Source organism: Euprymna scolopes, chromosome 5 (genome assembly GCF_053919585.1).
Source record: "Euprymna scolopes isolate OS-2025 chromosome 5, ASM5391958v1, whole genome shotgun sequence".
NCBI classification, from domain to species: Eukaryota; Metazoa; Mollusca; class Cephalopoda; order Sepiida; family Sepiolidae; genus Euprymna; species Euprymna scolopes.
This window is the reverse complement of record NC_136486.1, coordinates 103,869,965-103,885,099: the sequence shown is the minus strand read 5'-3', so window position 1 is coordinate 103,885,099 and position 15,135 is coordinate 103,869,965. Positions and strand designations below refer to the sequence as shown.

The 15,135-nt window shown below is 28.0% G+C and overlaps 1 protein-coding gene across 10 annotated transcripts in view; it reads left to right on the top strand.

Annotated features, from left to right (window-relative positions):
- The window catches only part of LOC145276941 (S phase cyclin A-associated protein in the endoplasmic reticulum-like), a 559,542-nt gene that overhangs the window by 321,858 nt on the left and 222,549 nt on the right, over positions 1-15,135 (top strand). For 7 of the 10 annotated variants that reach the window (XM_080128440.1, XM_080128441.1, XM_080128442.1 and 4 more), the window contains 3 exons: positions 70-181; positions 1,067-1,207; positions 14,125-14,226. In XM_080128440.1, coding sequence (XP_079984566.1) covers positions 70-181; positions 1,067-1,207; positions 14,125-14,226 — 355 coding nt within the window. The remainder of the gene's footprint in view (positions 1-69; positions 182-1,066; positions 1,208-14,124; positions 14,227-15,135) is intronic. The other 3 variants (XM_080128445.1, XM_080128444.1, XM_080128438.1) reach the window with 1 other exon arrangement.

Genomic DNA, 15,135 nt, shown 5'->3' with positions numbered 1-15,135 from the left:
TGTTTTTCTCTGTTCAATAATTCTTAAAGTAGAAGGAGAAAGTTTGAGTATGAAAAATGTTTTTTCCAGATCACCGACAGAAAGAAAGAAGCGTCACGAACAGAAACAAGCGAAAGCTCAAGAACTGCGTACTAAATTGAATACAGAAAAAGCAGCAAGGTTAAAAGAAATCTCAAAGAAAGTAAGTTTATCAAAAATGAAATTATTCTGCTGAATTTTTTTAGTTTATACATTTTCTTTTGGTTTTGATTTTTTTTTATTTGGTTTTGATTTTTTTTTATTTGGTTTTGATTTTTTTTTATTTGGTTTTGATTTTTTTTTTATTTGGTTTTGATTTTTTTGTATTTGGTTTTGATTTTTTTGTATTTGGTTTTGATTTTTTTGTATTTGGTTTTGATTTTTTTTTTATTTGGTTTTGATTTTTTTTTTTATTTGGTTTTGATTTTTTTTTTTATTTGGTTTTGATTTTTTTTTTTATTTGGTTTTGATTTTTTTTTTTATTTGGTTTTGATTTTTTTTTTATTTGGTTTTGATTTTTTTGTATTTGGTTTTGATTTTTTTTTTTTTGTTTTGATTTTTTTTTTTTGGTTTTGATTTTTTTTTTTTGGTTTTGATTTTTTCTATTTTTGAAATTTGTCTATTTTTGATCTGTTTTTTATTTAGTTTTTGATCTGTTTTTTATTTAGTTTTTGGTTATCTATATGATTACTGTTTCCACTTCACTTCTGGTTGCCCCTTCCCATGTTAAGAATGTATTTTTTTAAATAATGTTATTTAGAAAAGCCGTTGTTAACATAGATAGGAGGGTCTTCCTTTATCTAATCTACTTCACCTAACAATTCAATGAACAAAGATACCATAAAAAATAAAATACAAAGAAGCAACTGAAAGTAAAGTGTAAACATTAGTCGTAAAGATAACTTTTTTGTGTGTGGTTTCTTTCTTTTTTTCTTTTCTGGTAATTTCTCTCTAGATTTTCTTTTCAAAAAGTCTCGTTTTGAAATTTCAAAGTAAAAATACAAAAAAATTTAAGTTTAATTTTGGATGGTGTTTTCTCATCGTGCAGGTTGAAGAGGTGAGAGCATGGAAGGATGATCTGCTCCTTCAGAAGAAGGCTACAATGGAAAGGAAACTGTTACAGGCAGAAGAGAAGCGACAACTTCAATTGAAGCTCAAAGCACAAAAAGCTCACGATGAAGAGGCCAAGGTAATTAAACTTTGATCACTTTTAAAATTTGATTTGCATTTGATCAATCTTCAAGTGTTTCAATTATCTTCTTAGTTGATAAACATAGCTTCCATTATTGTTTGTTTTCTAGATTAGTTGTCCTCTTCTGATTTTGACTAGCTATTCATAAAAAAAAATATATATATATATTTATGCTTAATTTTTTCTTTTTTTTTTAAATAAAGAAAAAATTTTATTTTTTGAGACTGATCCAGTCAGAATTTGAACTCCTATAGCTGTTTTCATTTTCAAAGATCTCTATAAATACATAGCTGTTTTCATTTTCAAAGATCTCTATAAATACATAGCTGTTTTCATTTTCAAAGATCTCTCTCTATAAATACATAGCTGTTTTCATTTTCAAAGATCTCTCTCTATAAATACATAGCTGTTTTCATTTTCAGAGATCTCTATAAATACATAGCTGTTTTCATTTTCAGAGATCTCTATAAATACATAGCTGTTTTCACTTTCAGAGATCTCTATAGATATATAGCCGTTTTCATTTTTAGAGATCTCTATAAATATATAACCATATCTATGGACTTTTCAAATGTTCTAATCTGTTGTATCTTGCAGTTATTACAGTTCTTATTATTTCAGATAAAATTCATTGAATGCGAGAGTTTAAAATAAATATTAGCTCTGATATTATCTAGTGATGGCTGGTGGAAATGATATATTTTATATACATATGCATTTACATAGACAATCTTATCAAATTTATTTTGGTAGCTCAATTACACTGAATTATGATTATTCAAAGTTTGTTGAAAATTAGGAATTTTTTTCCTTATTTACTTATTGATCAACAAGCTAATTTTCGTCGTGTTTTAATAAAAATGCAGGTTTGAACAAATGACAAATCTTTACAGATAAAATGTCATCTATGATTAAATAAAAATTATAATTGAAACAATTCCCTACAACTGCTTTCCCCACAGAAGAGACGTTGCGAGCCTGTCTCTGCTCTATCGTTATTTTCATGGCAAGTGCTTATCTGCGCTCTAATCTATGCCCCCCCCCCTTGCCAAACTTTCATGAAAAACACTCGTCTAGCTGAAATCACAAATAATTTCCCCTACTCTTTATCTGTGTCTAAACATAAATGTAGATTCCATGAACAAATCTTTTTTAGAACTGCACACTTGTGGAACTCTTCGGTTTCCCTACTTTCCAGCTGACTACAATATGGTCGTCTTCAAGTCCAATGTAAACAAGTTCTTGATGAGCTGTCCCCTTAAGTAATCTAATTTACCAAATTTACACTAATAACAATTATGATATTGTCCCATAACCCTTATTCTCAAGTGGCCTCCAAGCCTTGATAAGTGGTAACTCCTTTGTAAAAAGTTAATAATCCCATGTAAAATAAAATGTGAAAAAGTTAATGTATACTTGTTTCGGCATTTATCCTGAACCGGTTGGTACGGCTCCAGCCAGAGAATTTGCTGCATTCTCAATAAATGCTGATCAAGCACAGTGGTCCATTGCATTAGCAAATACAAGTACTAGCCAATCATGGTTCCAGTGACAAACCCCATAGAAGCGAGGGCTGAGGATCAATTTAGTATCATATTTCACTGTTCTGAGACAGATTTTTTGGCTTTACACAGGAAACAGATGTTTTTAGAAATGGAGGCTAACTTTACGAAGCGGCTTTAAATTTGTGCTTGTGAAAATGGCCATCATTAGTCCGATTTTTCGCTTCTAAACATTCCATAATGGCATAGTTCAGTAAATGTTTTTATTTGAATTATAAAATTTTTGTTGAAATATTTGCAGAGTTTTGTTTTCCTTAAAAATATGCATTTCCTGTGACTCACACTTTAGTAAGCATTGTTGATATGGTATGCAAAATTAAAAAAAATTAACTGTTTAAATATAAACAAGTATAGAATCTATTTCAATAAAAAAACATTTATTAAAATTGAATTCAATATTTCGATTGATAACAGAACCTTCATCAGTAGTGAACATTCCAAAGCCAAATATATATTTATTTTTTTCTTTCATAATATTTTATTGTCTTACACGTGTTTCATGGAAAAACATCAAACAACTCATCAGAGACCGTTTATATGTGCCCCTGAAAAATAAAAAAAAACAAACAGTTTGAGATTATTTTTTCTTCGGAAGCATAAGGATAAAAGTTGTCGAAAATAAATATGAATCCTTAAAAATAAGATTCATAAAAAGACTTATTTAAAATATATTAGGACCCTTTTGGAGAGAAAGCCGAAGTAATTTTAAGTCTACGAGGGTATAACAATATTTAAAATGCCATATTTAATCTTCTACAATTATAGCCATGCTTACGAATTTTAGTTTCAAAAACTCAATTAAGAAGTCATTTTACATGCAAATTTAATTTGATTAAAGATAAACCTTTTGCTCTTTAATTGTATGATTTTTAAGGATTTCCATCTCTTTTCACCAAGTCTTATCCTCTTTAATCCAAGGAAAAAAAAATCTGCAATTTTTTTTTTTTTTTTCAGCAAAATATATAAACTGCCTGATGTTGCTTAGTGTTTTTCCACCTTACAACGAAACACGTGTAAGACACAATAAAATATTATGAAAGAAAAAATAAATATAATTGACTTTGGAATATTCACTACGGATATATACTCTGAAAATGTAAAGATGTTTTCATAGAGCTTAATTAATTGGCAAAATTTATATATATATATGTATATATTTTTATAATCAGAAGTGTATGTATGTGTATATATATTTCAGAATAAAGTTATCCAATAAATCAATTGGTATGGAAACCTGTGATTATTTGTCTTACAAAATATTATTGACAGTAATATTCTATAAGGACAATCCCATCTAAATAAAAATTACTCAATATACAAGATAGAACAAATAAATCAAATTTTAGTCATTCAATAAATTTTAAAATTTATGACGTTAAATGTTTAAATTTCAAATCAAAAATATTTATTATTCTATGTTAGACAAAGAATACATTTGAAATATTATAACTCCTTATCCTATAGGATTTTGATGTCTACCATCTCTTCAAAGGAGAAAATATTAGCAAATAATTATAATGGTTTACACCTTATTTAAAGTCAGTGAGACATGGAAAATCACAATTGTTTTAAGCACTTAAATATGATAAGGTAATTCATTTTGGATGTGATTTTCTATATCCTTTTCATTAACTTCCCTTACTTGATTTGAAATTTAACCATTTCACATCATAAATTTTAAAATTTATTGAATGACTAAAATTTGAGATTATATATATATATATATATATATATATATATATATATAAAGATAACTGTTATAAAATTGGAACCTATCAAGATAATAAAAAGCTCAATATACAAGATAGAGCAATTAAAGAAACAGGAAAAATTCATGGTGAAAAAAAATAAAATTGAATAAATTACAATATTTAGTGATCCATCAAAAATTCAAACAAGGAATTATAATAATGAAAAATCTTTAACATGGATTTTCAAAAGATAAGCTCTTTCCATCAGAGGATAAACACTAGTAAATGATGCATTTGTAATTAGCATACATTTGAAAATATATATTTGAAAAACCAATATAAGAAACGTTTTTTTTTTTTTTTTAATTTAAATAAAAGGGATTTTTATTCAAATAACTTATTAAAAAAAAAATTCAACCAAATATTTAGTGAGTCAATCAATCAATGAAATAGTAATCTGTAGAGCTAAATGGAATCTAAGTGTGAATTGAGTATAGTGTAGTACAGAAAAAAAAACTTTGTTAAAACGTGAAAAATCAAATAATTAATTTAGTCGTACTTAATAATATCCTCAATAAAGATAATGTCACCCAAGTGTAAATGGATTATCATAAAATCCCCAAAGGTGATATGTCTGGAGTAATTTTACTCTATAATGTACAAAAGCTATGACCAATATAATTCAATGAATGATTGGCAGATAATGAAAATGGCTTTTATTTTTAGCAAAAATGTTTTTAACCGGTGATCTATTTTTTTTTTTTTTTTTTTTTTTTTTTTTTAATAATGTTTATCCTCTGATGAAAAGAGTTTATCTTTGAAAAGTTCATGAATTAATGATTTTTCTTTATTATAATTCTTTGTTTGAATTATTTTTGATGCATTAATAAATATTGTAATTTATTCAAGTTTATTTTTCATCGACTTTTCCTATAGACACACACACACACACATATACCCCCCATATATATATATATATATATATACACACACACACATACATGAAAATTGAGTAGATAACATTGGATTTTAATTGAAATTCAATTTTGAGTTTTTATTTTTATTATTAATTTGAACAACCATGAAAACGTTTTCAAATGGCTTACAGCCACTTGCCATACAATAAACGGAGAAAGGTTTTTATTAACTGAAACATCCGTTTTATTAACCTTTTAACAATTTAATTTTTTTTATTTTACAACTTTTCTGATGTTTAATCTCATCTAGTCTTACATGCATAAAGATAAAAGCATTTCTCTTCAAGATAAATAAACAAATATTTGAAACTTTGTAACCTTTTTGTCTTTTCTTTTTATTTGGTGAATGTTGCTTACATGGAGGAGAGGGAATATTTTTGAGAAAAAAAAAAAAAAAGCAAAAACAAGCAAACTTGTTGTGTGTGCATGGTTGAGTGTTTCACACGTTTTCATGGTTTTTTTTTTTTTTTTTTAAATCACCTTCACAGCAGAGTCACTGTTCTTGTCTGGTTTGTTTGGAGTTTTGAAAATGTTTTGGATGTTTATTTTTACATGTGACAGTTGGGACTAATTATGGGTTAATACAGTAACTTGACTAGCATTACAAAACCCTGAATATTTACTTTTATGTACCATATTTACAAACCTTTACAGGGCAACGACTTGTCCCCACTTGAAATACGGGTCCCTAGTGTTTGCTGGAGTTGGTAAGGTGTTCTCTGATTCTCTTGTGCGTGTACAGCATTGTGCCATCAGATAGATACTACATATTCACTACTGTGACCGTGTTCCCTCTGGAGTATATGATCTGCTTGAATTAGATCTGCTATCTACTCACCAGAATGTACCAGTTGCTTCTGTTGCCTACAGATTATTTTATGGTTCTTGTTCCACTGCAATGTTTAAATATTGCCCTCAGCTGCGGCTGAACAGACCAAACCTGTGATATACATTCACATTAGATCCTCTGTATAATCACACCAGTGTTTGCTCAGATGTATTGGCGATTTCCTTTTGCATTGTTTTCTGCGTTCCTGGATCTGGTGCCTCTGGATTGTGTGAACGAACATGTACCCCTGTCACATTTTCAGAGTTCTGTATTGGCTAACTATTGTGATATATCTAAATTTTATGCATTCCCTAATTAGCTTAGTAGCCTTTGTCTAGTGCTAACAGTTTTATGATCATGGCTCAATAAAGGAAAAAAATATTTAGTGTGTCACTTTTTACTTTTAATCTGTTTATTATCTAAATGTCTATTTAATTTTATCAAATTACAAAAACAGGAAAAATGCTCCTTCCTTTCATCCTTGCAACTGATATTAGTATATGTAAGTTGTTTACTTTTAAATGAACTAGGTGTACAATTCTGTGTTGGCCTGGGATCCACTAGAGGTAAAAAAAGAAAAAAAGTAAGGAAAGATAACTCTGCTAAAAGAATACAAGTTATTTTGTGTATATAAAGGCACCTGTGAAACTTGAGTTAAAAATGACAACCAAACTTTACAAAATATTCATTTGCTATAGAAAAATATGGCTGTATATTAAAAATTATGGAAAATGATTAAGTAGAATTTTAATAAAAGAAATAAAATTTAATGATTTTATGTTGTTGACACTAAGGGGAGATAAATCAGCAATTCTTGAGTGATTAACTAAGATGAAAATCTGATAATGGTGAATTCTCTGTACTATGATGGATAGTTGTATTTCATAAATAAAAATGCTCAATCATTTTCCCTAACATGTACTATTGATTCTGTGTCTCCAAACTTTGACCTACCTAAGCCCTTTCACTGATATTACGCACTCTCATCTATAAATGTTTTTAGTTTTTTTTTAATGTTTATTCATTTTATTGCAACTTTCTATGATCATTTTGAAAATCTATCACATTTAAAAAAAAAAAAAACAGCCCACTAATATTTTCAGTTCCATACCAACAATCAGGGCTAGTTCCAATATGTTTCCCTGATTCCAATAGAATTACCAATTCTGTTGTAAATTTCTTATTCGGATACAATTTCTGATTCCAATTCTAAAATTACCTGATAAAAATTAGTATTTCATTGTTTTTTTTTTTGTTTTTTTTTTTGGTGGGGGGAGCATGTGGAGTCCTCATCAACTTTTAAATGTATATATAATTTTAAATGTATACATAATTTTTCTTTTAGTTTGACAAACTTAATGTTTTTGTTTTACCAATTGTATTTAAAATCATAAATTCAAGATTTTCATCTATATTTTTCATTTGTACCATTTTCTTTTTTTCTATTAGGCCATTTTTAATTGTGCCATTTTTTATCCAAATTCATGAAGTACAGATTTTTGTATTCCTGATTTAAAATCAATAAATATTGATCATTTGACCATTATTATAAGCAATGGAAAATTAAGTTTTAATCAAACAAAAAAAAAATTAAAAGAATCGTTTTTGGAATTGGAAATTAGGCTAAAATTTTTCTGGTTCTGATTAATTGTCTCAACATTAGTCAGAATTGACAAGCTAAAGGATTGCCTAATGTGCCAGCATGTAGGCATATCACAAATTTGAGATAGAATTAAAAATTTAGGAAACCAAAGGGGAAACCAAAGGGTTGGAATTTAGTGTTAGAAATAGGTGGAGGGGAGGATGGTATGAAGACAGTAGCAGACTGTTTTTGTTTTAATGATATTCCTTAACTCCCACTGAGAGATTAATCCAGGTTTTTGCTTTTGGTGTAATAAAGTCACAAGATGAAAATTGTTATAGTGTTTTAAGAATAAGAAATAATTTAACGATCCATTACTGTATCTACATCTGTTTATCAAACATTTAAGATGTTGCACTTCTAAGAGTTTGCAAAATTCTCTTACACAGTAATTCCTTTATTTCTTCAAAAAAATTGGTTCAGAATCATGGAATATCCTTTTTTAATCCAATTTTTTTAGTGGCATAAGTTGCATGAGAATGAGATTCATAAAACTAATTTCTATTTGAAGAGAAGTTAAATAAATAAAAAAAAATATTGTTGATGAAAATATAAATAGAAACATTAATAATATAAAAGAAAAAATCAAACTAAAATGTCTTTGATTAATATTTCTGTTGTTTTATTCAGAACTTTATCAAAATACCAAAAATGAGATTTTTTTTTTTTAAAATTACATCTATACGGATATTATAAGAAGGTGGAAGGGAAGTGGGTAGGAGAAATAATAGTCAAATGGAGTTGGGCAAAGAGAAGAGGTAGGAGAGTTAAGTGGATATGAGGTAAAGCCAAAATTTATTTTTCTTCAGACCAAAAAAACAAAAAAAAAACATTGATTTTATTATTTTACAGGCTCAATGATTTTTGTCTTCATTAGGGATATGTGAAATGGAACAGACATTATGTATGTTGCAAAATCATTAAAATTTGGATTGTCTCACTTTTTCCTTACTAGAACTCTTCCAAAATTGAAAAACAACTACTTCCGGTTAGTTAAAGTGCACTAGTGTTGAATACATTTATATAAGAGAAAGTGGATCTGGGTTTTACTTTTGTCAGCTTCATAACTCTCACTTCTCTTATTTTGTCCTCCAGCTCAAGCGATTTTTTATTTTTATTTTATTTTTCTATGTCTGAATCTATTCATCTAACACTTCTCATTGGCTAGTTTTTGGTTTTGAAGAATTTTTTTTATTTAGCTCCTTACTTTGGAGCGATTTCCATAAAACAAAATAAAAAAAAAGATACTGGGTCTATCTTGAGACCTGTTCAGACATCCAAATACTTTAGTACAAATTTTTTTTTTTTTAATTCTGCTATGAAGAACATTCAGTGACAATAGAACTCCTATGACTAAATTATGGTACTGAGGTTTGAGCTTGGTTTTGGTGTTAAGTCCCAATGAGAGTTTTAAAATGTGTTACATTTGTTCAGATTTTCATAATCAACATGCATAATATATAAAGTGACTTTGTCTGTCTGTCTTTGTGAGGAATGGTCTCCACCAAACTACTGTTAATTTTTATGCTACAGTCTTGAAACTTGATATTTAAAAAATTTGGACCTCCGGAATAAATAAATTCGATTTAGGTTTTAGCCAGTAAAAATTTCTGCTAAAGGGGTCAAAATTGATAAAATAGGAACTTAGTTTGTACAATTTGACTCTAGTGCTTTTCTACGCATGCGCAAATATACATTTATACGTTATTATCAGTTAATTTTTGAGTTTTGATATCCATCTGTTGATATCCATCTGTTGATATCCATCTGTTGATAGCTCAGATGGTAATGAATAACATTGAATCGCTAGATGTTTTGGTTTTGATTCTAGCTGGTGGCATCTAAGGCATATTTTTTAAAACTTGAAATCACTACTATATATATTGGGTACAATATAACAGAGTATTGGCTCTATAATAATAAATATAAAATCTGCATAAATTAAAATATATTTAAGCCTATTTTACGAATGGGTCGTGCTGGGTGACCACTATTATATATTGGGTATAATATGATAATCAATAGAGAATTGGCTCTTTAATAATAATAAATATGGAATCTGCATAAATGAAAATATCATAGTTAAGCATAATGTATTACCAGGCAACGCGGCTTGCCTGTTAGTCTTGTATAATTTTTTTTATTTAGTAACCTCTTTATATATATAACTATACTGACCAGGTGTTACTGGAAATCAATTGCATTCAAATTTTTTTTGTTAAGAGGTTAATGTAGTGTGCGTGAAGCATTGTCTCTAGTGTATATATAAAGGTGTAACAGATACACAAACTGAAGCAAATTAAGATATATAATGGTGGAATAAGCTATGTAGATTCATAATATGTCGGTTTTTTTTCCAATGCATCATTTTCTTACTTGCGTCAGTGTAGTCTGATGGAAGTTCTATATCGTGATATTTCAGGAAAATTTCCTTCTTCAGAGTTCTAACATGCATATAGAAACTATTGTAAATATGAGCAGTTATAGAGTAACTGAAATGAATCTGGAATTTTTTGTTTTGTTTTAAAATTCATTGTTAAACTTAAAACCTGATAGTTTAAGGTTAGTGTTAATATTCTAGATTATTTTACTTTTTTTCTGTGTATTTATAACTTTATTTGCATTTTGTTTAAGTTTTAATTTAATTTCAATTTCTGTGTTCCTCTTAATGGTTAACTATTTAAAGGGAGACAAGTCTGTCGTAATGATTAATGCTTATGCGCTTGTTTCATTGTTATGTCTTCATTTGCTTCAGTCTGTGTTGTATTATTACCTTCTATAACTTTTATTTTGTCCTATACCACCTCTTTCTTTTTTAACTATGTCTAAACTGACAGTTGATCGTATTTTGATTTAATAATGAAGCAAAACTTTAGACAAAATAATGAATAGGTCAGTCAGTGGCTAAATTACAAAATCATCTTTTTGTTTCTCAAAAAAAAAAAAAAAAAAAATGAATGAGAAAAAAAATCAAGTAACGATTTTGAGTACAGAGCCATCCTTGTAATAGAAAAAAAAATGATCCAAAATCTGATGGAAAAAGAATTAACTCTATTGAATTGAACAGAAAATTATTCAATCGTGAATATTAAATATACTTGCTCCAAGTACAATTTTCCCATATAAATCCTGTCAGAAATTTTGAGTTGTAAAGAATTTCAGATAAAGAATGGTAGTATTAATCCAGTCAAGATTAGCAGTGTTCCTCCCTTCATGTCAAGATGAAAAGCTATGATTGAAAAATTCATATAATCAATGCATTTTATTCAACGATTCTGGTACCTGATTGGTTCCTTCTTATCAGCCCTGGCTATAAACATAATCATCTAAATCTTTGTGATAAACAAACCAAAATTATTGCCACAAATGATAACTCTAGGAAAAAAAATCTTTCTAGTTTAAGGTGATTGTGTATGAACTTTTGCATTGTAGAAAAGTGTCAGATTGGATTAAGTGCTTTAAAAATAAATTGTAGTGAAGTATGTTTAGTCTATCGCAAATAAAATGGCACAACAATAACAAATGAAAATTGGATAGTTTGAATCAAAATTAATTTGTCAGTTTAAGTTCCATTTAGGTATAACTTTTAAAATCGAACAAAGGAAAGACCTTTGCATAAATACACATTTTTCCATATCTCTCAAGAGTAATCTCCCCTTAGATAAATTGTTTTCAATAAATATTTTAATATGCGTGTATGTTTCATCTTCACCAAGAATCATTAGTGCGACTCTATATAACTGTTTCGCTGGTCACATGATATTTTTACTATAGCTGCCAACTTCCTTTGGTATATATAGGATTTATTCCTCATTTCCTCTGTAGCCATTTTCGTTAGCCTCATTGGTTAGTGGGTTCAGGTTTGGAGTGAAACATGACTCTAGTTTCGAGGTTAGAATTGTGTAACTGGCTTGAATGGTTATTTCTACACTGATTCTGGAAGGATGAAATCTGTAAATGTATAGATAATATTTAAAAATTCAGTATTGAAACAATTGTGTGTGTGTGTGTGTGTATACAAATTTTATAATAGAACTGAATTGTGTGAGCAAATGAAGTCTCTGTTTTATGATGACCCTATGTACTATGTTTACAAATGTTTAGTTATTTATTTTTCACTTTGCAGTAAATTTTGACTCTTATTCTTAATGTTCATTAAAAAAAGAAAAATAAAACAAGATGGCTGACAGCTTTCTACTTCTGTGAAACGAAATTCATCAAAGATTTTTTTATTTAACAAAAAATGCTTAATGAAAAGAATACCTACATATTTAAAAATTAATATAAAAAAATGGGTAATCTAATATAGATGCATAATGTAATGATATAAATATTTTATTCTTTGCAAATCTATTATGTTTTACAATGAGGGCAGTAACTTTGTTTATTTCTTTTGTTGAGTTTTCAAATGATGTAATAAATACATAAACTAATTAATCGAATATGAATTGTATTCATCTTATAAACTTTAACTTTTGATTAACAGTAATTTTCCTAATATATGGTTGCTTATTATTTTCATGATTGCTTCCAAATAACTTATTTGGAAAAAAAATAACAAAAAAAAAAACATATAAAGCAGTAAGTTATGGCAAATTCAAGTGTAATCCGGGGAAAAAACAAAAAACAAAAAAAACAAAAAAACAACAACAACAAAAATACAAACAAGTCTACCTAGGGAAAAATGGCCAATATAAATAAATCTAGAAAGGAGCTAAGTTATGTTGTTTTGGGCTGATTTTCCAGAGTAAAAATAAAATATGGTGTAAAATAAATAAGCATACAACAAATGAATATTAACAAAGGCAAGCTAAGTAACTCTTCCACAAACCTGGATTTTTTTTTGGTGTTTTAATTTATTTTAAGTAAAAAGATAAAGATAGTGTAAAGGCTGTTGAGTTAGACTGAAAAATAAATGATTTTATTAGAGCTATAGGTGATCCCCGGTAATCACTCAAAAATCAAAAATTCTTCAAAATGCTGATAGAACTTGACATTTTTACACAATTGGTGAAATTTATTGGATGTGTTTTCGTTAGTATTTTATTTAATTTTCGATTTTTGAGCTATTATTGAGGCTTGACAATAGCTCTAATAAAACCACCAGCATTTGTTTTTTAAAGTTCTAATGCGACAGGCTTTATACTACCTTTCTTTTTAAATACAAAATAACCTTAAAATTAGTTAAAACATGAAAACTTATCCAGGTAGGTAGAAGAGTAAGTTAGATCGCCTTTAAGATATATTTGTTGTAGATTTTACTTTTTTTCTTTTTTTTTTTTCATGGGTAACATTTTAATAGGGACAGAGTTAGCAAGTTGCAATAAGTTGTAGCTAATCAAAAGCAAAGAAAAGAACATTCTTCTACAAATTTTGTAATAGGACTTGGAGTTATCTCCCTTTTCGATTTTTTCCTTCCCTCACATTTCATATGAGCAATGACATTTGCTTACTGTTTTTAAAGTTTATTCATTCATTTTTCATTCATTTATTTTTTTTACTAAAACCTTGTTTTAAGTAAAAGTAAGTTGTAAGAGTGTAATGCTGAAACCTATTTCACTATAAATACATGATCATACATGCGGAAATGACCAAATTCGTATAGTGTAGATCAAATTTGTTAGTAATGCTCCAATAAAATCTTAAACACTTTTATATAATTTAAGAAATCTTAATCTATCAAAATACACATTTTTAAAATTCTAGTGTTTAGGTGAAAATGTTTTTGTGTTCTTTGTCAAATGCGCTTGCTTATTTGTTTTTATCATGCTGTTGTTGCGTATAGTTTGGTATGTTTGGGGGTGTTCAGAAACTGAATGCTTTTCATCCTACACAGGGATTCATAATAAATGCTGATTATCTCCCTTGCTTCGATGGCTGCCTCAGATTAAATCTTGGGCTCTCTCTTTATTCTCTCTACTGTTAGCCACAATAGGTTTTATTTTATTCTGCTGTGTACAATGCTTTTATTATTTGTGTATTTTCTCACCTTTCTATACCATTTTAATCCTCTTTTATTTAAGAAAAAAAAAATTATTTTATTCTTAGTAGTTTTGAAAGCTTTTATTTTCTTTTTCTTTCCGTCTGTCTCAGTCCTGCACTGTTTTAGATTTTGTCAATGACACGCATACAAATAATAATAATAAAAAAAATAATAAAATAAATAAAATAAATATACATATAAAACAGTGAAAACTAATTTATATTTTCCAGGCAAATGAAATTGCCTTTATCAACTCTCTGGAAGCTCAAAACAAGAGGCATGATATTCTGTCGAAACACCAGGAATCAGAAGCCAGATTACAAGATATGCAAGTAGGTGTCACTTGCAGATTTTAGTAATGACACTGTTATCAGTTCTGCTGCTATTACTGCTGCACCAATTAAGCATCTACTTTTGCTGCCAGCATCAGCTGCAACCCCTCCCCCTTTCTTAACATATTTATTTTTCTTTTTTCTTTTTTGAATGCACATTTTCTATTCTGTTGGTGGATGAGGTGGGGGGTAGGGCTTTTTTGCTGTGTTTGGATTTTTTTTTTTTTTTTTGCTTTACTCATTTCTTTTATATTTATTTAAGCATTTTCTCAACTTTACTAATTCTACAAATCCAGATAAGATTTATAAACGTTCTCTTTTCTTATATTACCTAGTAAAAAAAAAAAAAAAAAAAAAAATTGGTGCTTATTCAGATTGGCACTTATGGCGGCAATTAAAAGTAAAGAAAATACAGAAAAGTCTGTATGATGTACGTACCAGGTACGGAACCAAGATGAAATATTCCAAAAATCACATAATTTGATCACATAGTTTCTTTTATTAAAAAAAAAAAAAAATCAAATTTCACTGTGTCCATAAAGAAAAAAAAAGTAGTGGTGATGGTAAAGTCAAGGGCAGACAACCGATTTTCATATTGGATTTTTTTTTTTTTTTTTTTTTTTTGATAATGTCGGAAAGACAACAGAAACAAAACAATAATTTATCAGTATAACCTTATTTTTTCAGAAAATAAAATTTTCAAATTATGAAAACATTTTTTAAAAGGGTCATTTTATATAAGTTAAAAAACTAAATTTGAAGAATATTACAATGGATTCGACCTTCACTTATCGGTAAAAACAACAAATTTGTTTTTTGAATAAAAAACAAAAAAACTTGATCAATTTTCTGTGATTTTTGGAATATACCATCTTCATTCCATGACAAGTAGGTACATGTTAAGTTTTT